Source organism: Ciona robusta, chromosome 4 (assembly GCF_009617815.1).
Source record: "Ciona robusta chromosome 4, ASM961781v2".
Classification (NCBI taxonomy): Eukaryota; Metazoa; Chordata; class Ascidiacea; order Phlebobranchia; family Cionidae; genus Ciona; species Ciona robusta.
This window is the reverse complement of record NC_143238.1, coordinates 1,517,286-1,541,564: the sequence shown is the minus strand read 5'-3', so window position 1 is coordinate 1,541,564 and position 24,279 is coordinate 1,517,286. Positions and strand designations below refer to the sequence as shown.

Sequence of the window (24,279 nt, the reverse complement as noted above, 5' to 3'; positions counted from 1 at the left end):
ATGAAATCAAGCCAATCAAAACCGAAGAAGAAAGTTTCGTCATAGTTAGTGAATCTTACGATCGAAGTGAAAGAACAGAATTTCACGTCAGCTGTTGTTTATCTAGTTTAATCGTTCTTTAAAAGAAGAGCAAAGAGATAATTTTCTTTTATAACTGTTAAACGAAGACGTCGAACAATTGCGAATTCATTATTAGTTTGGTAAGTAATTGCTAAGGTAATTATAAACCGTGACCTACTTCTCTGTATGCTTGAAAGTATTTTTTATTAAAATGTTGAATGTTCGTAGATCAAGCAGTGATGACTGTTACAAGAATGGGAAAAACCAGTCGGCGGTATCGCAGTCGAGAAAATGATGAAAACTACAAGTATGGTCAGAAACGAAGACGAGTGGAAAAGTATGATGATTATTATGAAGATACTTATGGACCCAAACGATGCAATGATTCCTATTCATGTGAAAAACATAGCTACAGGTAATGTATAATTGTATACTATTACTATGTAAACCTATTTGGATTATTATGGTTAATCTGCGATGAAAAGAATTGCCTGAAACTTAACTTTACGGATAATCAGCACGCAAACTTTGTGGATTGTGTGAGTGGGCACTGCCAATATTTCATTACATATTTAACACTGACCAATTGGAATCTTTAGCCCAATTAACACTGACCAATTGGAATCCTTTTGTATTAAAGAATTAGCACCAAAATCAAGAATCTACGTATTGAACTAAAAAGCAAACTTTTTAATCACGCAAACTGCACTTGAACTGCAAAAGTGGCACAGTGACCTATCGTAGTGTTGTACTGCAGCCAATTGTCAGCACTGCCATTTCAGAAGCGCCTGTCATATTTACTATTGTCTTGTTAAGTCTTTAAAGCGTAATACTCTTCCAAATCTGTGAAAAACAATTAAATAATAGCTGTTTTTTTATCTTCCTGTACTGGTTTACTAATTCTAATTTTTGATTAGCTCCCAAAGTGGCAAGCACTACCAAAGCAGCTACAATGATGGATACTACAGTCGTGATTCAAGCAGGACTTTAAACTCCCGTCAGAAGAATGAGGACTCCAGAGATCGACATGACTATTCTGGCAGCAGTCGGAGACGGAGAAGTCGACATAGAAGACATAAGTCTCGGTCTTCTCATTCGGTGAGTAATCTTTATAGTCTGGTTGTTTCCAGATAACTTGGTATATTCAGGTATATTCAGAGTAATTTAATCACTCATTTCAATCAAACTTTGTAAATCACTTTGATGGGATTGCGGAAATGATATATCTATTGATCATATTTCAATGGAGGTTAATATAGTAATGGACCAAATAATTGAGTATTTCATAAACTTTTATGCAAAGAAAGGTAAGTAATATAAGTTAGAGTAGTGGTATAGACTAGGAAAACCTAGATGTTTATGAAGTAGGCTGTTTTTTGTTATTATTTGAAAATCGTCGTTTTACAACGCTACAATATATGCTGTGGTTGTTATTCCACATATACTACGGTTGCCAATTGCTGGCCTTGCACTGAAAATCTCTTCCCTGTGTCGATGGCATATTCTGTCCCTCACACGCACACGTTCGCTGTATCATGACAAACAGAGAGATCGTCATAGAAACAAGAATGGTGGCAGGGCAAAGAGCGTGGAAGATGACGAGGAGGGTCATCTGATTTATCGTCATGGCGACTGTCTTCAAGCGAGATGTACTACAAGACTTTCTCTCGTAGTTGCAGTAAACCAATTGGCGCAAAACAGTCAGGAATGCTTCACTTAAATTTCTGTTAAAACGATATAAAAACTTTGGTTTGTCTTAAGTGAATTGTTCCTGAATGTTTAAACTAGGTCATTCTTGAAGCTGTGCGATGTCATTCTGAATTTTACTCTGTGTATAACAAACACAAACAGCACGGCACACTAAGCTTTATTAAGCCATCCCCTCCAAAACACATTAGTACAAACATTACAACCTGCATGAAACAAATGGTTGTTTATCTTAACTTATATAAAAAATCATCTTTTACCATCAAGCCTAATTGTATTTCTGTTTTTGTTAAAACAGATGAAATCCTGTCTACGCTTGGAGAAGGCACTTTCGGAAAGGTTCTGCTCTGCCTTGATCACCAAAGGTAAATTTCAATGAATTTGATAATCCGTGTATTTGGGATAAAATGTTTTAAATATTTTTTTCCCTGTTTCAGGGGTGGTAAGAAAGTGGCTTTAAAGGTGATCAAAAATATTGAGAAGTATCGCGATGCTGCTTTTCTGGAGATAAATGTTCTTAAAAAGCTTCAAGAAAAGGATCCTGTTGGAAAATAGTGAGTGGATTGTGTTTTATATCGGCTTTACATTCAATAATATTTTTGTAATTACAGCCTCTGTGTAACCATGTTGGATTGGTTCAACTACCATGGTCATATCTGCCTGGCATTTGAACTGCTTGGTTTAAGTACCTATGACTTTCAGGTAACTAATATTAATTATTTGTTGGTGTAGGTACTTGTTTATTTATCTAAAATCCAATATTTTAATGAACAGAAGGACAATCACTACATTCCATATCCCCTGGACCAAGTGCGACACATGGCCTTTCAATTAGTATGGGCTGTAAAATGTAAGTTTTTCTAACTTCAAATTATAGGAAAAGTGTTTGAACTTGAAATATTTCAGTTCTCCATGACAATCATATCACACACACTGATCTGAAACCTGAGAATATTCTTTTCCGTGATTCTTTATGTGAGTTGCGTTACAATCCATCCAAGCGAAGAGATGAAAGGCAGTTGGTCAGTTCCGATATCCGATTGATTGATTTCGGGTCAGCCACCTTTGACAATGAGCATCATAGTACAGTTGTATCTACCCGACACTACAGGGCACCTGAAGTTGTATTAGGTTTGTGTTCATTTTAGGTTTACCGTTTATAAGACAAATAAACTGGTTTATCATATTATTGTCTCACACAGAACTTGGTTGGAACCAATCCTGTGACGTGTGGTCTATTGGTTGTATTATATTTGAGTTCTACATGGGAATTACCATGTTCCAAACTCATGATAATCGGGAGCATCTAGCAATGATGGAGCGTATTCTTGGTCCTATTCCAAGTCGCATGATTAAAAAATCCCGTAAACAGAAGTATTTCTATCACAACCGTCTCGATTGGGACGAACATTCTTCTGGTGGAAAATATGTGAGAGAAAACTGCAAACCTATAATGGTAAGATTGTTATTGGAAAAAATTAAAACACAACTTAATCAATATGAAACAATCTGCAGAGGTATATTCAGCGTAAAGATCACCCGGAGCACATGAAGTTAATTGATTTAATCGCACGAATGCTGGAGTATGATCCAACTAAACGTATTTCACTTGCTGAAGCAATCAATCATTCATTCTTTGATGAACTACCCCATGAAAAACGTTTCCCAAATAATCACACCAACCAATCATCTTATGAAACAAATACTCAGTGTTTACGATCTGCTGGTCGTTGATATTGATTATTTTTTTTCTTTTTTGCTGCTAGTTAAAGTGTTGCGTTGCAGGGCAAGCGGTTTTTGGTGATTGGGGCAACATTGGTCCCGGTTGTGGCATGTTGCTGCGACGCACTGTAATGCGTTCCAGTGGAAATTACTGTACAGTATATGGGTTGACTTTCTTTAATAAAAGTTTGAATAATATAAATGAAGTATAGAGTTTTCGTGCACGTTATATAATTCAGTTTGTTAAATTTGGTATATAGAATTGTTTTCCGGCTAATTATTCCAAACTAACCCATTCGACCGTTTGAAGTTTGAATACTTTGTTTAGGATTCGTGGACTTTAAGCGTCACAATAGTATTGAATGTCTACAAATCAGTTATCCGTAACACCGTATATATATAAAGTGATCTTTGCTGGAATGTGTCTAGCAAAGAAAATATTGTTTTAATTGCCCGTGGCGAGGTTGACAGTGCAACACAGATTTAATGATATAATTCAACTTGCGGCACAAGTCTTAAAGGGGCGTGTTGCGCAGCTGATGGTGTACTGTATGTGCTTGAGCGACATATCTGGCGTTTTTCAAGGGAAATATTATACCTAGTCCGCATGTTCGGCGAACTGGAACCCCTATTCAGTGTAAAACATCCTTTCCTGTTCTTATATTCACACACGTGTTTTATGCCCCAAAAGCTCCCTGTTTTTTTTTATGATAGTACGAATAAGGAAGTCATTTAATACCTACTTTAATTAGATTGAGTGAACAATAGTATGAAGCACCCTTTACAAGTGATAAGTGGGACGAAAAAATGTCCCATCCTACTCAACCCTTATATCTTGAGCACAAATGTTTTCTTATTTCCTTTACGCGAACGCGATGCTTTTTTATCTTTTAAAATTAAAATATTTTTATCATCAAGCATTGATGTTATAGAAGCACGAGCACCTGAAAGCCTATATTTTCCCCAAGGCATTTTTTGTTGATTAAGCAACAAGGAAGCAAACAACGAGAAGGAAGCAAATCAGAGACTGGATCAGTTATTAAAACATGGAGATGAACTCTATTGTTCAGGAAGGTTGCATGGAAGTAGGTTTTATTCCACTTACAAATTGCCTGCAAAGACAAGCCAAATTATAGATCTGCAGAATGGATCCTCCTTTATAAAACGCCACTGGTGTATTTTACACGAAATGAGATAATTATAGCCTACTTGTTCTGTTAGTCGCAGAAATAAGACGTCGTTTTGCCCTTCTGCCTTTTCCAAAACGCAATATGTTAGGACATACCACATACACCATGAAATACACGTATTGCTGCAGAAGTCTTTATACGTCACCGAGAGGAAGTGTTTAAACTGTGAATATAACAGCTTGTTGATTGGAGTGTCCAGTTCCCGTAAGTTTGCTCAGGGGATTATGCATCTCTTTTTTATTCGATCTACAGAAGATAGTGGATTGTAGTGGTAGCTTAGTTATAATATCGTGGTTTAGTATCGTCTTTTTGGGTTGTTCGCTTAACAGATGCTGTTCTATTTGGTTAAGCCTTTTATGTTTGATTGCTTTGGTTTGGTCGCGCATAGATACAAAATGTACATTAATATGTAAGAACAGACACGCGGCAGGTGTTTTGAATTTAAACTTTACGAAATAGTGTTTCTATGCTATCAGCTGTATTTCTTTGTTGTGGTGCAAATCCATCGAAGCGTAAAGCATCAAGGACCAAAACTGGAATTGTTTTGTGTTCATATTGTTGTTACGTTCTGTTTGTTTTATTTCGTCATCATTTGTTGTAAGGGATATAAACGGTCCAAACAGGTCAGTGCGTAAACATGTTGACCTGTATAAGGAAGTATAACACCTTACCATTGAGAGAAATATTTGTCAACTTACATTCTATCGTTATATAACGTGAATATTTGTACCTTAGTCATACTTGCCTATCATGAACACCAGAAAGTCATAAGCCAAAAGCGAATTTGTGAAATTTTAGTAATAGCAAAGACATTAAATCCGTATACAACAGTTAGTTCATTACAAAGCTATAGATTCAGTTTAAGTTGTAGAAAAAAGAATAAAATTTATGATTTGTGTATAACCATAGTGATATACCATACAATATGTTTGTATTAGAACATGATAAATACTATTTTTATATTAGAGACCTACAAATAAGCCTAAACCAACATTTCCCTGTTTTGTATCAACTGATCCTTACATTTTCCAAGTAATACATGGATGGTAACAATGGAGTCCATTGGTGAATATGAATACAACAAAGCTGACCATATCGGACATGGAGCGTTTGCATTGGTTTACAAAGGACGCCATAAAGTTGTAAGTTAAGGTTTGAATATATTAAACATGCAAAAACATGGTACTAGTGAAGAATTTTCCGGTACATAGCAGAATAGGCTGGTGGAAAGTGTTAGTGGTTGGTGGTTAGGGGGTTAGTGGTTATAGAGGTTAGTAGTTAATGGTTATAGGGGTTACGAGTTACTGGGGTTAGTGGTTAGCAAATAAGGCGGGGGGAAGACTTTTCACTTGCACCAAAAACATATTATCTTTTGGTTAAGTATATAACTTACTTAAACTTCACATGCATTATTTGTAGTCAAAATATATTATTATTTAAAAGACAAAGGTAACATCAACGCATTTTTGGTTGAATATAACGTAGTAAAACTAAGTGTATCAATGCATATACAAGTTATTTAGCTTCTATTTAACTGTTGATTTTAAGAAGATAAACATTATATTTATTTGTAGAAAAAGCACCATGAAGTTGCAATCAAATGTATTGACAAGAAAAAAGTTGGGCGTGCTCAAACTGTGCTAGATAAAGAGATTCGAATATTAAAAGTATGTGGTTATGTTTCTGGTGTGGATTGCTGTTTTGTTTGGTTTTTGTTTAATGACTTCTTCTACTGTTAGTGGTTTGCTATACAGATGTGCAGTGTTGTTTTATGTGAAGTTTTTCATTAATAATTTAGTAAGATGACCTTATTTTTATTCTTTTATTTCTTCAGCAAAATGCCTATTTTTTGCATGAATATTAATTGTATGAATTGAACTTTTATGCATTCATTTTTTTAATATTAGTGGTACTGTTTTTTTCGTGGTTCCAATGTTTATGTTGTTTGTGCAACTCAGCACTCCCTTTACTAATTAACTGTGCCAGCATATGTACAAATTGGATTGTAAGGTGGTCAGACGTAAATTATATATTTATGTTTATAATTGCAGGAGTTACAGCATGAAAATATTGTCCAGCTGTATGAATGCAAGGTAATATCATCATTTATTACAAATTCTGTTATGTTTACAAACATAAATAACTAATATATTGTACAATAAAGAGGGATTTTTGCATACTTTGTATAGTGTGTATATAATTAATGTTGTGTATATTGTCAATGTTATAAAGGCAATAACCTCTCTTTGGCAATTATTAGTTTTATCGCCCTCTATAACAAGGTTATGTCAGTTGAAGTCAATGCCAAAATAAGCATCTCTCTTGGGATTTCTGAGCTAGCAATGAACAACTGCTATTGTATGTTGCTACACTATCTCAACAGCCATATAATGACATCATAGATGTAATGGTTGTTTGTTTTTACAGGAATCATCCAGCAGTGTGTTCTTAGTAATGGAGGTAAATATTGATTTAAAATGAATTATAATTAAAAAAAATGAAATGAGTTTCTTGGTATTAGCTCTTCTAAATTAAAAATGCTTTATTACAGTATTGCAATGGTGGAGACTTGGCTGAATACCTTCAAGGTAATTCCATCACAATTAATTCAATCAATGTAAGCTATGGACCTGTGTAATAATCTGACCCATATATTTCAGCCAAGGGTACACTGAGTGAGGACACAATTCGAATGTTTCTGCAGCAAATTGTCTCGGCAATGGCTGCCATTCACTCTAAGGGAATTCTACACCGTGATCTGAAACCACAGAACCTTCTTTTATCACACAAAGTGCCCAACCCACGCCCCCAGGATATCACACTTAAAATAGGTACGCGTATTATCTTACACTGCCATATCTCCGAACACAGGCCTTCGTTATGCATACAAGTGCAATTTTAAATAAACAGATCGTAATCAGATAATTGCCTGCATTTTCTCAGGCCATTAAGCTGAATGTATTATTTACAGCTGATTTTGGGTTTGCAAGATATCTACAAAGCAATGCGATGGCAGCAACGTTATGTGGCTCCCCTATGTATATGGTATGTTGCTGTTTTACTAAGAATTATAATTTCTTCCACTTATATCAAATCATCATGGTTTATGTTAAATATAAATGTTTACAGTGATTTTGTATTGACTCATAACAATATTGGTGTGTAGCATATGTCAATTTATGATATACAGTAACTATACTACTCTATATTCACCGCATTACATGTAAGAATCAAAGAATGCATTATGTCTCTAAAATCACAATTGTCACAAAAATACTACATTTACTGCTCTGTAATCTTAGTTTTTTAGCATTTGCTAAAAGTATAACTCAACATATACTTATCTAATGCCTTATGTCAGTGGTTACCTCAATATTGATTTAATCAACTTTTCAGGCGCCAGAGGTGATCACTTCTCAACATTATGACGCCAAAGCAGATTTATGGAGCATTGGTACCATTGTGTACCAGTGTTTGGTGGGCAAAGCTCCTTTCCAGGTACAAAGCTTATATTCAAACTCTCATTTAAATAATCAATATAGAATCTTTATTTGTCTTTTCTAAATGCATCTACACACAATCACAGGCAAGCACGCCACAAGAGCTACGAAATTTTTACGAACGAAATCGACAAATGATTCCTAAGTAAGTCAAACTAAACTAATTATCTGCTGTTTGTTGATCACATAATTTCTCTGAGCTTTAATAAAAAATTCCACTTTTATTAAACACCAGTTACTTATACTGCAGTATATGATACATACATTTACTTGTTGCGCTAATCAATCTTAACTGCCTATTATTCTATTGTTATACTACATATTGCATCATCTGTAATGGTGCAATTAATTAGTGGTGAAATAACATGTGATAACGTGTGTTGATTCCTCCCGGTAATTTTGCAGGGCTGTTATTTGGTTATTCCCCAAGGTACCTATAGTTCTATACTATATTTACTATATATTTTGGCTATAAACATTACATGCGTCTGTAAATAAGATTATGTAAGTAATTATCATTAGGTCTGATCATTTGGTCAGGTAATTGTACTTTTAAATTGTTTTAAGTATAACTTCTACTATTATTTCTTAGGCCATGGAGTAGAGATGTTATGTTTCTTATGCTTTATTTTTTCCTAGAATTCCGTCTGGTACTTCACCAGCTTTAAAAGATTTGTTGTTAAAACTACTACAGAAACGAATACAAGACAGAATTGGATTTAAAAGCTTTTTTAATCATCCTTTCCTAGCTATGGGTTCAAAGCAAAAATCATGTAAGTAATTAACCTTTTGACTATTTAAATTTTTTTATTTTTTATTTTTAGAATTTTTTTTATTTTTTTTAGTTTTTGGAGAAATGTACCAATGTTTTTAATACTGTGTGTCATATTTGTCATGTACAGTAAAAAAGTTAAAAAGAAAGTTTTCAACGTTGGATTTAAAAACCTGTTCACACTTTATGTCAACATTGTAAATTATTGCCCCACCTTCAATGTACAATATACTAACCAATGTAACCATGGCCTATGCTAACATTGTGCAACCATCATGTTATGTTAGAGTCATACAAGGAAAGGGCCAGTCAATTGTATGATGCAAAATTTCACCACTGACCTTTAAAGAAAGGGGGAAATTAGGCTAAGAATAGTCATGTTCTTGTGCCTGTGACTCAACCTATTTATTTGTATAATATAGAATATAATGGCATTTATGAACAATTTGTTATATTATGGCATTTTCAAGCTGTTTATAATATAGAATATGATACTAGTAGCAATTATGAAGACATTTTTATGATCTCCTTTTTAAGCTGTATATATGGAATATGATAGCGTTTAATATAATAACATTTTTCTTACCCTAACTATGTCATTTTCTGAATCACTATTTACTACTTAAAGATTGGTCCTAAAAGTTTCCAGTAATTTCCCCAAGACATTACAGTCATGTTATCACTGCTTTGTTGTTCTGTGTATGATTCTCTGTACTGTTTACACTTTAGCGGACCAACGTAATTTATTGTTGTCTTACTTCAGCTGCTCCAGTTCCTGTACCAACAAGACAAACAGCTTATGAAACCAGCCCAATATCCAGTAACAACTCAGATCCAAGAAGCATAATACCTCTATCACCAAGGGTAAGATGGATAATCATCCTAGAAAATTTGTTCCAAGGCTGGGCACACTTTCTGCCCATGGGCTAGATTTTATTTTAAATTGGACATTTGCTTGGCCTCAAATAAGTATAAAATCGAATTAATGAGTATATATTATTTGTGTCAAGCTAAAATAAATGGGTTTGTAGTAAAGTTTTGGTCACTTTTGTCCATCATAAAAATAACACTTTACTGATAAAGTATAAAATTAGATTACATTTTTCACATTATTTTAAAATAGTAATTTGAATATTTTGAAACAACTTGTTCATATTGCTTATGAGTTATGAGTCAGTATTAATTTCTTATATACATTCCTATAGTTCAACCATGGTGTTTCACCCAATGATGATGGATCCATGCTAACAATGTCGATAGCAAGTTCACCAGATTCAAGCAAAGGTTCAGAAGATTTTGTCATGGTGTCTCATCTAGTATCATCATGTGAGTTGAAAAAACAATTAAAATAATGAACATTAGTAGTAGTACTACAATGTTTTTTACACCAAAAAAATAATAGTCATTAGTTTAAAAAATATTTTTTTACAAGTATTCAAAATAGTTTCAGAAATATTTAAAATATTTTGATTGGTTTTGCTTTTTCATATGTATTTGTAGGTTTAAACTATTTATCACTTTGGCACCCAATTATTTGATATCTGAGACGTGTCAGCACACATTTTAACAACTTTACACCATGTGTTTCTGTTGAGTTGCTTAATAAATTATGAGGACACATGAAATAGGTTTCTAAATTTTATTGGTTTTCATTTTATATGGCAAATAAAGCTTCAAGGCTGTAGATAGATTACATTGTACCTGTTATAAAATTAACAAGATTATTACAAATTTGAAAATTGATAAATTTTTATTCCGCATTACAGCTGGTAGTTATGGTGGTGAACCAAACAACAACAACCATTCAACAAAAGATCGGAAATCTTCCCGATCAAAATTATCGGAAAGTCCTCGAGGAGCAAGTTCCCCTATCCTCTCATATGGAAGACGAAGATCAATCCAATCTCCTCCTCTGTCCAGCTCTCCAGTGATGAGGAGAGCAAACCAGGTCCGGAGGCAATCTGGGACCTCCATTTCTGGGCAAACATCCCAGTTAGAGTCATCAAAGAGCAAACCAACCTCCAAACCATCAGCCATGCCCATCCCTGTGCCAACACAGGTTCATATTAATTTTTAATATTAAGCTTTTTATAATCTTCTTTAATCCTTTTGCTTATTATAATATCCTACTAATGCAATATTTAATGTATTGTATATAATATAAGCCTCATTGAATAAGTGTAATCCATATTCCATTCACTTATATAATTATTTCTCTATATAACAGTGTACTAAATAACCAGACCATTCGGAAACTGACTAAGTTTAAATTTTATCTTTTAATTTCAGGTGGAAAACTATGAAAAAATAGAGCGTCGAAACTCGCAAGCGAGCATGGAATCTCTTACTCATCATGCACGTAGTGGTAGCTCTCATTCTCTCGAGAGTTCGTCTCCTTTTCAAACGGGGATTTCCCCCTCTAGCATATCCCCCAAACTCGACCCCTCACCCACGCAGGGTCGTCACATACGAAGGTTGTCGGGGGTCAGTCGAGCTGTTGAGTTCTCCACCATCATGGAAAACCCAACTGATGGTAAGACTTATAAAGTTATGCTTTTTCTGGTTATGAAATGTATATTTAAAAAATATCAAATCTAAGCTGAAGAAAAATTCAAACTTATATTAATATAAATTCGCTTTAATGTATATAACATAGTAAATTTATATTGCTACATTGAGGTTTTATTAATTTGTCTCGGGCACTGATCTTTTTACAACAATATGTTTTATTAGAGGCAGGTCTCACATTTTCACACCTGCCACAGATTAAGTATTATCACAAAACATCAAAATTCTTACTCAACTTTACATTCCTTCTCACAGAAAGCTGTAACTCATCCATTCCAAGCAACCAGAAGTCTGTCATATCAAACAGCAGTCCCAACTCTTCTTTAAGTAAAGCACAAACTGTTCCTGATCTAGTGAGATATGGGAAACTTCATCGAGAAAATTCACTTCTCAGGTTTGTAATGTTAAATGCAGACCTTGAAATTGACGGTGGCGCCAGGCAAATGCTTTATGTTTACAAACAGAAAATTAAAGTCTGTGGCAATTTAATGCAATCAGCCAAGGTAATTTGCCGCGCTGCTTAAAACAGTAGGTTTCTGTGGAATTTACCACAAATGTTTAGGTTTTTAACAGCCGCACCTTTTATTTGGATTTTAATCCATACATGTTCAAGAAATATTATTTCATCAATTTATATTTTGTACAGATGTCAAAGTTCAGGAAAACTGTCAGAGCAAGTAATGAGAATGTTGTTCAACAGCAAACAAAATGCTTTCTTTGGTTATACCCCTGCTAACAGGTAAAATCAACATAAACAGGCCATATATATATATATATACATTATACCAATAGTAGATGCTGCAGCACAGTATATGAAGAGCAACATAAAAACATTACATTTGTTTCACAGACTTGCAGTTTGTAGATTAAGCATGGACAAGCTCTTAATACAAGCAGGTAATATTATCATAACTTTACGTTTTCATTGACATATCCACTATTAACCATGTTATAACACACAACACAGACACAAGTTCCAGCATAACGCCTCCCAACTCACCTACTGACCAAACAGAGCTACGCAAATACAACAACAACAAGAACTTGCTTTCCCATGCAAGTAAACCAACCCTTACACAACAAGCCAAACAATTTTTACCTTCATCCCCAACTGGTAAGTTATCAACATAAACTGCCATCAAGTAACTTTAATGGGTTATTGGGCCAACTTTAGCCTAAATGTCAGATCGGGCCAAGTCTGGCCTAAATCCCATATTGTGGCATATGTTGACAGTTGTACAGTGTTTTTCTATCTATTGTATAAATGTGAACTTCTTTGCTATGGTATGTCAAGGAACTATGATAAAAAAACAGTGTAAGCCAGTTACCTATTTATATAGTATCTTTCTATGTCAGTGCATAATATAGTATATTATATATAGTATATTTCTATCTCAGTGCATAATAGCGTTATATATTTTATAAGATTAACTAGAATTTTCAATGCAAATGTGGTTTATGTTGCTTGTAGAAATTACTGTGGAATACGTTTATATGTTTGTTATATCCGGAATACATTAATGTTGTGTTGTGGTATATGTTGGTTGTAGGAATTACTGTAGAATGTATATATTTATTTGCCCTATTTCCAGATGGTGCTATATTTTCAGTGGGCACTCCACCTAGATTGTCGTCTAATGTTGATGGTGATGATAATAAGTGGGTAGCTCAATCTACACAACCTACATCTAACTCTCAAAAGGTACTTTTAACTATACGGAAAGGGGTGTATGGTACAACTATTTTTATATATTTCTATTAAGCCACCATTTTGTAATCATGCAAGCGTGCTGAACCAAATAATATTTTCCACTGTTCAGAATGTGTGCTTTGTATTTATCGCAGAAAAAAATAAATATTTTATCAGAAGTGATATTCTAACAGAATAAGAATTCACCAACTCGTGAAGAAAAGTCAGTTGCCATCTGTGGCTCTTCTTCGGAAATAAACGAAGCTTTGTTGCATTTCTATTGCAAGTTATCCGATGCAATAGATGATGTAGCAAGTGAACATGCCCTACCGCTCAACACACAACTAATAGCTGGTGGCTTCCTAAGCAAATCAATGGTGCAACGTCAGCATGAAACCTTCTCAACTGATCCACTGCATAATGTTACCAGTGAACAAAGGTTAGTGGAATCTTACCATGGAAAAACAGTATTATGTTAAGCTTTAAAGTTATATTTTCTGGTATTTTTTCATCATAGCCTTTAGTTTGCATGTGTTATTGCTAGCTAGTTTGTAATCTATTAAAAGTAAGGTTATTTCTGTAAGTATATTTACATTGTCCGATTTTTTCTCCACTCTTTTTGTAATTTATTCAAGTTTAACGTTTTTTAGTTAGTAGTATATTATTTATAGCAAGTTATTGTATATTTCATTAAAGCTTCTTATTTCTACAGACAAGTTGAGCAAGTTCTTCTGTACATTAGATCTCTCCAAATACTTGCCACAGCATTACATACGGTTCGTAACAAAGTAAAAGCTGGTGAACTTCAACTTAATGAAGAGATGAGACAATGTAAGAACACTAATGCTCACTGCTTGTAGTTTAACTATAAGTTTTCAGATTTTTGTTGTTGCTTAACTAAAGTTTATCTGGTCTAGGAGGAATTATCTGGTCTGTCCCATTTTTGAAATTACGAGAAATAATTTATTGTAACACAACATATTTATAAAAAATTAGCATACAACCCAGACTATAGGCCGCCAACATGCACATTGCATTAAACTAGCCCAATAGTTTTTCAAATGAATTTTCTTTCTCGCGTAAGTGTGCTGCAATTTTTGTGTACTTTTTTAGTTCGTTATTAGCTAAGAAGTTTGAGAACCATTGGTCTGTTGATTACCTAGGACCTAATTTATTATTTTACTTTAAAAGTGTATTCACAATCACATAATGTTACATAACATTTATTCTAAATATTGCTTATTCCAGTGATTGGTGATTTGAACAAGAGATACAAAGTTTCATGCAAGAGATGTCAAGATGCAAAGTCTAAATGTGACATGACTTCCTTGACACAAAAAAGTTACAAGTCTGCTGATAGGTTACTCTACTATTATGCAGTGCATGACGTGAGTTTTTGCAGCAATTTGGTAAACATTACATTAACATAAATCATCATTTGTTTAAACTTATATGACAGGCCTACTCAGCAGGTTATAACACGTCAGTTATACTATACATCATACATGGTTGTTTTATATACCTTTTGATTCTCCTTGTTGGTAGCAACATCACGGTTTGAACCTGGTACCTTTTGGTTGAGAAACATTCCCTCCAACCTCTAAAATAACTTCAAAGCTTTAGTTTATAATCCCATTGATATATTAATGCCACTCATAAACTATAGAGCTATTATTTTCACCAGAAAATTATGTTATAATATGCATGGGCTGGGTCATATGTTAAGGCATGCATGGTGGCCTAGAAGCTGGGCCAAAGTTGGGCTATTGACCTAGCACCAAATAATAAGTATCTTTCACTTTTGTTAAGTGCCGAACATCAGCATTAGATGAAATGTTTGAGGGGAGCGTGGAGCGTTGCATGAAGAGATACAGACGAGCTCTTGTTTTGCTTGAAGGAATCTCCCTGTCTGCTTCTGATGCTCTTGATAAACAACGTCTTGCCAAGTGTGAGTATGTTTAATAATTCTTACCACAATACAGAAGTTTTAAATAGACACTGAAATATTTTTGGCAAGTAGGTAAACTCTTAGCAAAATAACTTTTTTTCCTAACTGCTAATATTTTGTGTACAATCTTAAAAACAACTACTTTAAAAATTGATTTTAATTAAATATCATCAATATCTTGTTTTATTTTACAGACAAAGCAAGTATAGACCATCGATTACAGCATTTAGAGAAACTGTGGTCGACCAAAGTAAACTCATAACAACCCAACGTACCACTTGTGAAAAGTGATTCTACCTTGGTCCCATTTACCTCCTCTGCACTACAGAGTAGTCCGTATTTGTTTATAATTATTTGTGACTTGTTTTGTAAAGGTGTTCACGTTCTTTTGCTATTTGACTGTGCTCTGTCTGCTCAAGTGTTACTGCCTTTTCAGCCACGCATATGTGTTCCCTGGCTTTCTACTTCTGACATACGTTTTTCACTTCATATGTTAATTCCTCTTGGTGATGGCACATACTTGCCACTCTTACCATGTATAAACTGTGCAATAGTGTATGCGGGCTTTCCAGAACGTGTCATGCTTACCAGTTAGACACATGCTTAGTGGTTAAGACGATGTACTATTGCTTTTTTGTAGTTCACATTGTACAATTTTAGTTTGTATGTCTTCACAATGTAATAAATGGGCATTAAAAATAATCGTTTGTGTCCCAATAAAGGTGGTTCAGTTATAAATTAACCCAAAACTATCGATTTTCTAGACTGTCACAGTCAAGCATGGTTTCATGTAACACGATGCTATCTATATGGTAGCATCGTACACGTTTCCAGGATACGCAAGCCAAGAGATACGCATTACGCTATTGGCATGGCGCCCTCTATAACAGGCCTGGACACCGTCGGCGCCTCTCTCGAAACTGGAGGCGGATGGTTTTGCAGCGCTTGTACGAATTGTAGACAGTTTTGATGAGTTATTTGACGAATTATCGCATTAGATAGTGTTTGCTCGGAGTTTTAGCAGTAAGTACAGTATGAAAGTTTAATTTTTTTTATTTAGCCTGCGTGTATTATGTGTATGATTGGGCACCAGTGTGAAATCTTAACTAAAGCTATGTTTGTTTAAGACACACAAGCGTTTTAGCAAAACTTTTCTAACTATAAATATTCTCTGAACTACAAGACCTACCACTTCTCAGTTTATTTTTGAATTTAAGTAGACTGCTTGCTTTTCGAAATCCCTTTTTGGCATTTGTTTTTTTGTCATATATTCCTAATATTGATCTCAAGAAGGGGCCTCTGTCCTGCTCTATCAAAAAAAAACTTGAGAAATGATGTATTAGGTATAAGCAGGACAGATTGACACAGTCAAGGCAAAAGGCTAATCAAAGTTAAAATAAATTTTCCCTTCTTAAACTGTTGAGTTGCACCAAGTCACATAAATTTAGAAATTGTCATTTGAGTTTATTTTTGGTAACATTGTAATTAAAAAAAAACACATTTACATTTGTACAATAAAAAGAAGAGTCAAATTAAAAAGAAATGCTATCCCTTTTGTGGTTTGTATATGCTGGTAAAGGCAATGTCAGTTTTGAAACAGGTTACATGTATAACAAAATGCTTGTATGCAAGATATAGTAAGAAATCATGTGTATGGCTGCAGGCTGGTTATGAGACAGGTTGTAAAAGTGGATATGAACTAAGATGCAGATGATAAAACACCAATACCCCATGTAACCAATAGAGGTCAAGATGGCTGCAGTCCATTCCAAGGAACAACATATTGTGTGTCCACAAAAAATTGATTCCAACCGCTTAAACAAATATTCCTTCCCTGCTTCCATTATTTCATTTGTAATTTTGTCATCATCCAGTCCAGGAAGATATATCCAGTGTACCTTTATTTGCCATAAAAATTTCAAAGGATTTTCATCATGAATGTTTTTATCTTGCCTTTATAATTATAATTTATTCTTTGGCTGGACAGATGGCCAAGAATAGCACAGGTAGTTTATTATCCTGTTAATGTTGTGGCAAGCAGCCAAGCCGTACATGCTTCTCACAGACTACAAAAATTCAAATGCAACTGCTTATTTAGTTGGTAAGCTTGTGTATTCTGGTGAGGCACTTGCCGGGGCATTTGATTATTTTTCATCTTCAAGAGCATCATATGAAAGCTCCCCAGTACAAAAACACTGACCAGAATGACTTCCAAGATTGACAACACTGATGACTTGACATTCTTAGGTGAAATATGCAAACATTGGAATCAAGGCAAAGAAATGTGATCTGTCCAGCTGGCGTAATGTGTATGCAATATGCACCTTGATTGTTTCCTGTAACCCTTGTAGAACAATGCTTGCATTTATCAATAATGCTGAGAGACTTTTTCCTGTGACAATGCAGAGAAACTTTGCCTTGCTGTATAATGTTCTTCTTGTGTGTAATGCTTCTTCTTGCATTTTGAATTCTTGCCATTTTTATAAACTCTTCCAGTGCTGTATGGACTGGCAGTTGGGCCTTGTAATGCCTTTGCAGTTCTCACTGTTATCTGTAGCGTGATGTCGTTTTGTCGAATAAACTGGGTTGTAACCTGGACTTGTCATAGAGTCATTACTGTTCTGCTGGAGTCGGATTTCTGTTGAGCGAGGTGCGAGTTATGCAATCTGTACCCCAATGCACAAACGGTCGAAACCGTTGTTATGACTATTTCTTGCTGCTTCTTTACCACACCCCCAATAGTTTTAGCCATAATGTTGAAATACATTTGGAGGGCCACAGATTTTGATAAAGATGATTCCGGTGTGTAAGTTAACACAAGGGTTTCAATATTTTTCAACATGTAAGTGAGTAAGTGACCATTACAGTTTTAAAATAAATAATCCTCACTGTCACATACTTAGCAACATTCTTTAAATAGATAGTGTAAGTCAATTACACCTCACTTAGGTAAAGAACCTACAAAAGAGATCCATAAAATGCCTTAAGTTCATTTTTGAGTGGTATGTACATTTTAAGAAATCTTTGAATTTTGTAGTTTTAAAACACAGTGCAGCAGCAGAGCATGTATAATATAACTCCTGGCGATAGACCTTACTTAATTAAAAAACCTTAAGATTAACCTCATGGGTGCGATTGGAAAATCTTACACCGGCGGCCATTCGTTACCGTACTTAAACACAACTATAAATAACCAACTGTCTACTTTATACACATAATACGCGTAAACTGAATAATAAATTAAACATTTATACCGTATTAACTGCTAAAACCACGAGCAAATACTATCTAATGCGATAATTCGTCAAATAACTCATCAAAACTGTCTACAATTCGTACAAGCGCTGCAAAACCATCCGCCTCCAGTTTCGAGAGAGGCGCCGACGGTGTCCAGGCCTGTTATAGAGGGCGCCATGGCTATTGGGCATCCAAAGTTTATTGGTGTTCACAGACAATAGGGTATCTAAGGACCTTTATATTGGCGAGAGCATCCTGTAAAAGTAGAGTAGTAGACTTTACAGGCAAATGTCTTTAGTTACACGAACATTAACAACTTTGTTCGTAGAGTTAATTTTAGTAACCTTAATGTTTTAAAACCTTCAGAACGCAGGAAAATCGTCTCAACCAACTCTTTGTTGCTGACGTGTCAAAAGTAGCTTCCCCAATGCATAACCAAGTACGTAGCAGATGGTAAATGTACATATCCAGCTCACAAGGCTGCGCGAAATAAACCTTGTTCCCTATTAATTTGACTATTTTTTTTTATTTCGAACACAATGCTAACGAAAACGAACACTCAATTCTAGCCCCTGTATAGTTAACAGTGCGGAACAATTAACACACAAACATATGCTCAGGTAACATACTGCTACTATGTAAGTTAGTATCGTCGCCCCACAAAGCTAAATTTCCGACATCTTCAGTCATGCAGTAAGTCTCCCCTGACGTCATGCCTACGTCATCGCTATCAAGAACTGCAGCGTTGAGCGCAGAAGTGAACTGACTTGCCGCCATCGCTGTTGAACTACTTTGGTTTTGAACACCTTTTCCGTAAGCAAATTGTTCGATTCTGTATGAAAATAATTGCGATAGACACTAATAAGAAAACAGTTATAATTTTAGAGCACTTAAAAAGTTAATTAATAATTATAACAAGTAGGTTGGGAAAGATGGGACAATTTTTCATTTTATTTTTATCCCATTTCGTAGTAAACGAAGAACATTCAAAGAATCGTAACAACCGTATCCCCATGACTTTAATAAACCGTTGTTAACTGTTTAAAACACGATCAGGATATTTGAACATTATATGCTAACAGTGTCCCATCTTACCCCACCGTACTATGTGTATTAATATTTATACGAATACGACCATGTGTGTTAAGTATATAGACCATTGTTTGACCTACATATGCTATGTTCAGCTACTCAGTCCTTATTGTACTTGCACTGCTTCAATAACGCTAATCTTTTTAATTTGCACACAAACAGTTAATAATCATAGTTGGCTCAAACAGTGTCGGGCTTGCGGCAATTATCAAGGCTTTGCCTTCGCCTCATTTCCTCACACGTTCGTTCGTTATATCTTGCTTTCTTACTGTGCAGTCGTGTTTAAATAGCAGTCGGTATTAAAAAGTTATACGAACTTTTGACGGCTTTCATACCAAGTTAAACATGTATACTGTGCTATATTATTGTACTGAAAGCGTAAATAGTATGCTATCATAGGTGTAGCGACCACGCCTATTCTCTTCCATATAAATGTAAATATGTTTTTAACTGTAAGCGTGTTTTAACAACTGTTGTTTTTTGCCATATCTTGTCTTTCGTATTAATATTTCTAAAACATTCGTTATCGTAATCGAAGAGACAAATTAAAGTCGTTATTATATAGACCAATTGAGACACTGTAAAACATGTGCCACGCATGTTCACAGTAAAGTAAAGCAATTAGTTAGATCTTAATTCCTGCTTAAAACTATACTTACTGCTGATCCAAGTTTCTTGCCTCAGACGTACCAGTCTCCAGTCGAATGCAAGGGTCCCCAGAAAGCATTAGATTTGGGTCCCCATTGAGTCCAACTGCATTTGAAGTACAAGGTTCGTTTCCCGTATTGTCAAACTGCTGTTGGGTCCCAACTAAATTCAACTCCTGCCAATATTAAGGTATTAACTAGCTATATGTGTCTATGGTTATTCGAATCCTCACTTTCTGCCATTGGTCTATTGTCATTTGTTTTGGTTCTGAAGGTATAACAGATCGAACAGGTGCTTCTGAAAATAAAAAGGTACATATGCTTTAAAAAAATATAATTGGTTTTGGGTAGCTTCAATCGTTAGCACACACATGGTATAAACAATTCAATCTGTTAAAATTGAACATTTTTATTCTGACAGTGACAGTACTGTTATTCTTATTGTTTTATGTATAGTAGGGTGGGGTAAGATGGGACACCTGTCGCACATAATATCCAAATACCTGATCGTGTTTTAAACAATTAACAACGGTCTATGAGAGTCGTTAGCATATGGTTCTAAAACTTTTCGAATGTTTTTTGTTCACTATCAATTGAAACAAGAAAATAAGATAAAAAAGTTGTTCCCTTTCCCACTCTACTGTATATATATACAAGTTTCGTCTGCTATGCTTACCGTTAATCGGTGTAAAATGCGACGTAGAAGGCATCATTTCGATCGGTATTGCGTTCCACGTTGCACCCGCTGTGTTAATAGTTGGCTGCATTTGTTGTGGGTGGTATGGTGGTGGTGCAGCTGATGCATAATATGCATGTACAGTTGAATAACCGCCCATGTTGAATGGTATGACTTGGTACGGAAAGTTATAGCCTGTTAATAAGAGAAAATGTTTGTCATTTAATGTTATTGTGTAGACCAGCGGTTCCCAAAGTATGGGTCGCGACCCAAACATGGGTCGCACAGGGTTGTAGAATGGGTCGCGCCAAAGTGATGATTCAAATTTATTAAAACGAGTTTTTTTCTTTTTAAGCGTTCGGGTTAGGTTTGCGCTGTAGTTCAGCCTTATATTTACCATGTTTTTCTTAGCCAGGTGGGCTGTTTGTTACAAAATAGTAGGTATTCACACGTGGATTCATTGCATCATAATAGCGATTGTTTAACCTGGCAATTAATTACGACATAATAGCAATTCACACGTCGAATATTTGCGTCATAATAGGGATTGACACGTAAATCATTAGGCATGTAGGAGGTTTAAAGCAGGCTTGAATGTTAAAGAGGCACATGCATCGTATTTTAGCCTTTTTTTCAATAATACATTGAAAGATCCACACAAACAGTTGAAGATTTAAAAAACTCGGGCGTTTGTGTCGATAAATAACTTTGAAAATGTGCGAAATCGTGCTGCGTAACCGTATTTTCCACACGAGCCGTTATGAATTAAACAGAGGTTAGATTATTACGTCATAGAATGCGTATTGTTACGTTTGATCTACGTTACAGATTACATAATTCGTTAGGGTTTATTGGCTGGGAATTAGGGGTTTAAGGTTTTTACTGCCATAAAACAGTACGAAAACAAGTCTATAACGTCCCTTAACTTACGTAATACATCACTATTGTGACAGAACATAATACTATTGTGACGTAATAAATCGTTAACCTTATACGCAAGTCAAGCGAATTACGCTGCCGCAGCATGTTTATCGCGCATTTTCAAAGTTAATTTGAACATTTTGAACCCAAAATTTTAGGTAGCCACCAGCTAAAGGATTACCTATGGGTCGGGAGATGTTTATAAAACTCTGATTTGGGTCGCGCTAAAAAAACTTTGGGAACCACTGGTGTAGACTGTAGTAGAATGAGGTAAGACGGGTTCTCGGGACATGTATTTATTCTCCTTTCTCGTCCCATTTGGTAGTAAACAAAGAATGTTTACATAAATATATAGAAAAAACGTAGCCCCCCGACCCTATAAAAGAGCGTTCTTAATTGTTAAAAACACGACCAGGAAATATGCGATTTAGGTTCTAACGTTATTTTATCCACCCCACAGTACTATGTACAACGTTATTACATAAACAATTGTTTTGTCTTTGCAGCATCGTAGTGTACATTTTAAGTGGTCAGTTAATAGGTTTTATACGAACTTACGCTGTACGTATTAAATAGCTTTACCTGGCGGGCCTTGTGTTCGCTGTAAATAACGTTTATGTCGTTTTGTTAGTTTCATTGCCGAAGTTGGGCATTGTTGTAGTTTGGGTCTTGGTCCTTTTCTGGACGGTCGTAAGCCTCGATCCAGAAAACTTTGCTCTATAGCCCTACAAATAATTAGCGTGTTACACCCAAATAGATCGAATGGCCCGCCACTGCTACCATTGTGGGCGTGTGTTCTTTGCCAAAAAGCTTAACGGCAATTGCTTCACCCCCCAAAAAAGATAATCACCCAGAAATGTACATAAGTATTAAATCGTAAGCTTGGCACGAGGTGTATGAAACACAACACCCGTGTTATAACGATTGTCGCTGTCCCGCCACGCCAGAGAATATAATATAAGTTTCATTCAACTATTGATATAAATATACGTACTCTTCATATGCGACAACGGCATCGATCATATAAGGTTGCTGTTGCATGGTTGGTCTACGGTGCATAGGTCCCGGTTGTCTTCGAATTTGGTTGAGTAAATCTGGTCTTCCCCGCAGAAAGTATGTGTGAGCATAACGTTGCCACTCTCTTGGGTCCACGTGGCTATCGTTGGTTATTGCTACCTACAGAATGAAAAAAATAATAAATCTGTACGTGTAAAACTCTTATGAAAAATAAATAAAACTCTTATGAAAAATAAATGTGTACGTATAAAGCGGAAAATCTCTTTAACTATGAAAACATTTCATGTTCTATTCTGTAAGAGTAAGTTCCTACGGCATGTAACCTGGTAATTTAGGCTATATTACTTCATAGAGTCCATATGGTGCCTTAAATATTTCTACAACATCTCCCGTGGCACTGTGGCAGTAATGCTGTGATTTCTAGTAACAATTTACCTTCTGCCTTACGCATAAGCGTATATGTTACCATACATGATGGCTGCCTTTTGGGGGTCCAAATTTCTAAATTATTGAAGTATACTGTTCCCTGTTTTGACTCTTATAGCTAAATAAACATTCAATCTGGTAAAACATACCTTCCTAAACCCATACAAGTTTAGCTGGCGAACAAAGCTGGTGAATGTGATTGTTTTAAAACCGTCTGCTTCTGGAACTGAGTCATTTCTCAATATCTCTTGCTCAAATCTTGGTAAATCTACAACTATATGACTTCCACTTTCGGCCCACCATAGCGAAAGATACTTCTCATTAGACACGATACGATACAGTTTCACTGGGAAGCATGTGTAACTGAGTTCCTGTACGTACCGACCGCCATTAAGCACAAAACTTCCAGAATTCATATTATTGTACTGCATTCACAACTTATTCTTCTGGAATGTTCTTGCTGTAGAACCAAGACAATGGACTAGAATACTAGATAATGTTACTTCACAATGAAAATATATTTTTATTTATTACATTACAATGAAGATAAAATCCACCGACCTTTACTTTTCTCGTAAACTTGTAAAATGTTTCAACGTGGTTTTCCATCCCCAAAACGCCATTTGTTACTGTATGTTTAGCACGAATACCCAGTTTGCTCTCGTTCTCGCGTGTTTTATAAACCTTTTTTTACCACCGAAAGAAAGTGACCATGAAAACGGCGCGAAAGTTTCATACGCTGTGTGATGTCTGCAGTTTCAACGCGGTAAGTTCATTTATTTTAAACTGTACTGCTATATTTTAAATCCGATGTGCTTATAGCCGATGATGTTAATCGTTTGAGCTGTTTGCTAATGGCTTTGGTAATTATTATTCACTCTAATCAATATTCAAATACTATCGTGTCTTCTGTCATTAATTCCGCTGGAATCCGAGTTAACTCTTAGTTGTTTTTGCCTTATAATCATGTGTTTTATGTTCAGTTGTTTGTGTAATCATGTACTGTAATGCACACTTATGTCTATTTTATGATGCATTGTAAGAGGTCTTCGGAATGAGCCGTTAAATCCGGAGCTTTTTTACCAATTTTTGGTTGCACGCATATT

The 24,279-nt window shown here is 35.2% G+C and overlaps 3 protein-coding genes across 3 annotated transcripts; 2 read left to right on the top strand and 1 right to left on the bottom strand.

Annotated features, from left to right (window-relative positions):
• Positions 1–53: 53 nt before the first annotated feature.
• LOC149736406 (dual specificity protein kinase CLK2-like) lies at positions 54–5,821 on the top strand. The gene is made up of 11 exons (XM_089876890.1): positions 54–200; positions 289–475; positions 978–1,158; positions 1,607–1,709; positions 2,066–2,132; positions 2,205–2,321; positions 2,379–2,469; positions 2,542–2,617; positions 2,674–2,898; positions 2,970–3,223; positions 3,283–5,821. Exons 2-11 carry the CDS (start codon positions 300–302, stop codon positions 3,499–3,501), a joined length of 1,509 nt encoding a protein of 502 aa, XP_089733016.1. The 5' UTR covers positions 54–200; positions 289–299; the 3' UTR covers positions 3,502–5,821.
• Positions 5,646–17,755, top strand: LOC149736405 (serine/threonine-protein kinase ULK2-like). The gene is made up of 24 exons (XM_089876886.1): positions 5,646–5,821; positions 6,254–6,346; positions 6,731–6,772; positions 7,107–7,139; positions 7,231–7,267; positions 7,340–7,510; positions 7,651–7,724; positions 8,076–8,177; positions 8,266–8,324; positions 8,819–8,952; positions 9,715–9,815; positions 10,157–10,277; positions 10,718–11,010; positions 11,241–11,484; positions 11,775–11,913; positions 12,166–12,258; positions 12,370–12,416; positions 12,487–12,633; positions 13,112–13,221; positions 13,404–13,648; positions 13,922–14,040; positions 14,458–14,597; positions 15,019–15,157; positions 15,352–17,755. Exons 1-24 carry the CDS (start codon positions 5,723–5,725, stop codon positions 15,417–15,419), a joined length of 2,850 nt encoding a protein of 949 aa, XP_089733012.1. The 5' UTR covers positions 5,646–5,722; the 3' UTR covers positions 15,420–17,755.
• On the bottom strand, positions 16,601–23,721 carry LOC149736404 (uncharacterized). Its single transcript, XM_089876891.1, has 7 exons — positions 23,323–23,721; positions 22,725–22,906; positions 22,313–22,455; positions 20,810–21,004; positions 20,367–20,431; positions 20,146–20,309; positions 16,601–19,226 (listed from the first exon to the last, which is right to left on the bottom strand). Exons 1-7 carry the CDS (start codon positions 23,602–23,604, stop codon positions 18,992–18,994), a joined length of 1,266 nt encoding a protein of 421 aa, XP_089733017.1. The 5' UTR covers positions 23,605–23,721; the 3' UTR covers positions 16,601–18,991.
• Between the last annotated feature and the right edge of the window lie 558 nt (positions 23,722–24,279).

Coding starts and splice junctions, on each gene's coding strand:
- LOC149736406 (XM_089876890.1), top strand. CDS start 300: ATGACTGTTACAAGAATGGGAAAAACCAGTCGGCGGTATCGCAGTCGA. Junction 1,159..1,606: donor AGTCTCGGTCTTCTCATTCG/GTGAGTAATCTT, acceptor CATGACAAACAG/AGAGATCGTCATAGAAACAA. Junction 3,224..3,282: donor AAAACTGCAAACCTATAATG/GTAAGATTGTTA, acceptor AACAATCTGCAG/AGGTATATTCAGCGTAAAGA.
- LOC149736405 (XM_089876886.1), top strand. CDS start 5,723: ATGGTAACAATGGAGTCCATTGGTGAATATGAATACAACAAAGCTGAC. Junction 5,822..6,253: donor ACAAAGGACGCCATAAAGTT/GTAAGTTAAGGT, acceptor ATTTATTTGTAG/AAAAAGCACCATGAAGTTGC. Junction 11,485..11,774: donor CATGGAAAACCCAACTGATG/GTAAGACTTATA, acceptor TCCTTCTCACAG/AAAGCTGTAACTCATCCATT.
- LOC149736404 (XM_089876891.1), bottom strand. CDS start 23,604: ATGCAGTACAATAATATGAATTCTGGAAGTTTTGTGCTTAATGGCGGT. Junction 22,456..22,724: donor GCCGTTGTCGCATATGAAGA/GTACGTATATTT, acceptor AATTATTTGTAG/GGCTATAGAGCAAAGTTTTC. Junction 21,005..22,312: donor GCGAACACAAGGCCCGCCAG/GTAAAGCTATTT, acceptor TCTTATTAACAG/GCTATAACTTTCCGTACCAA.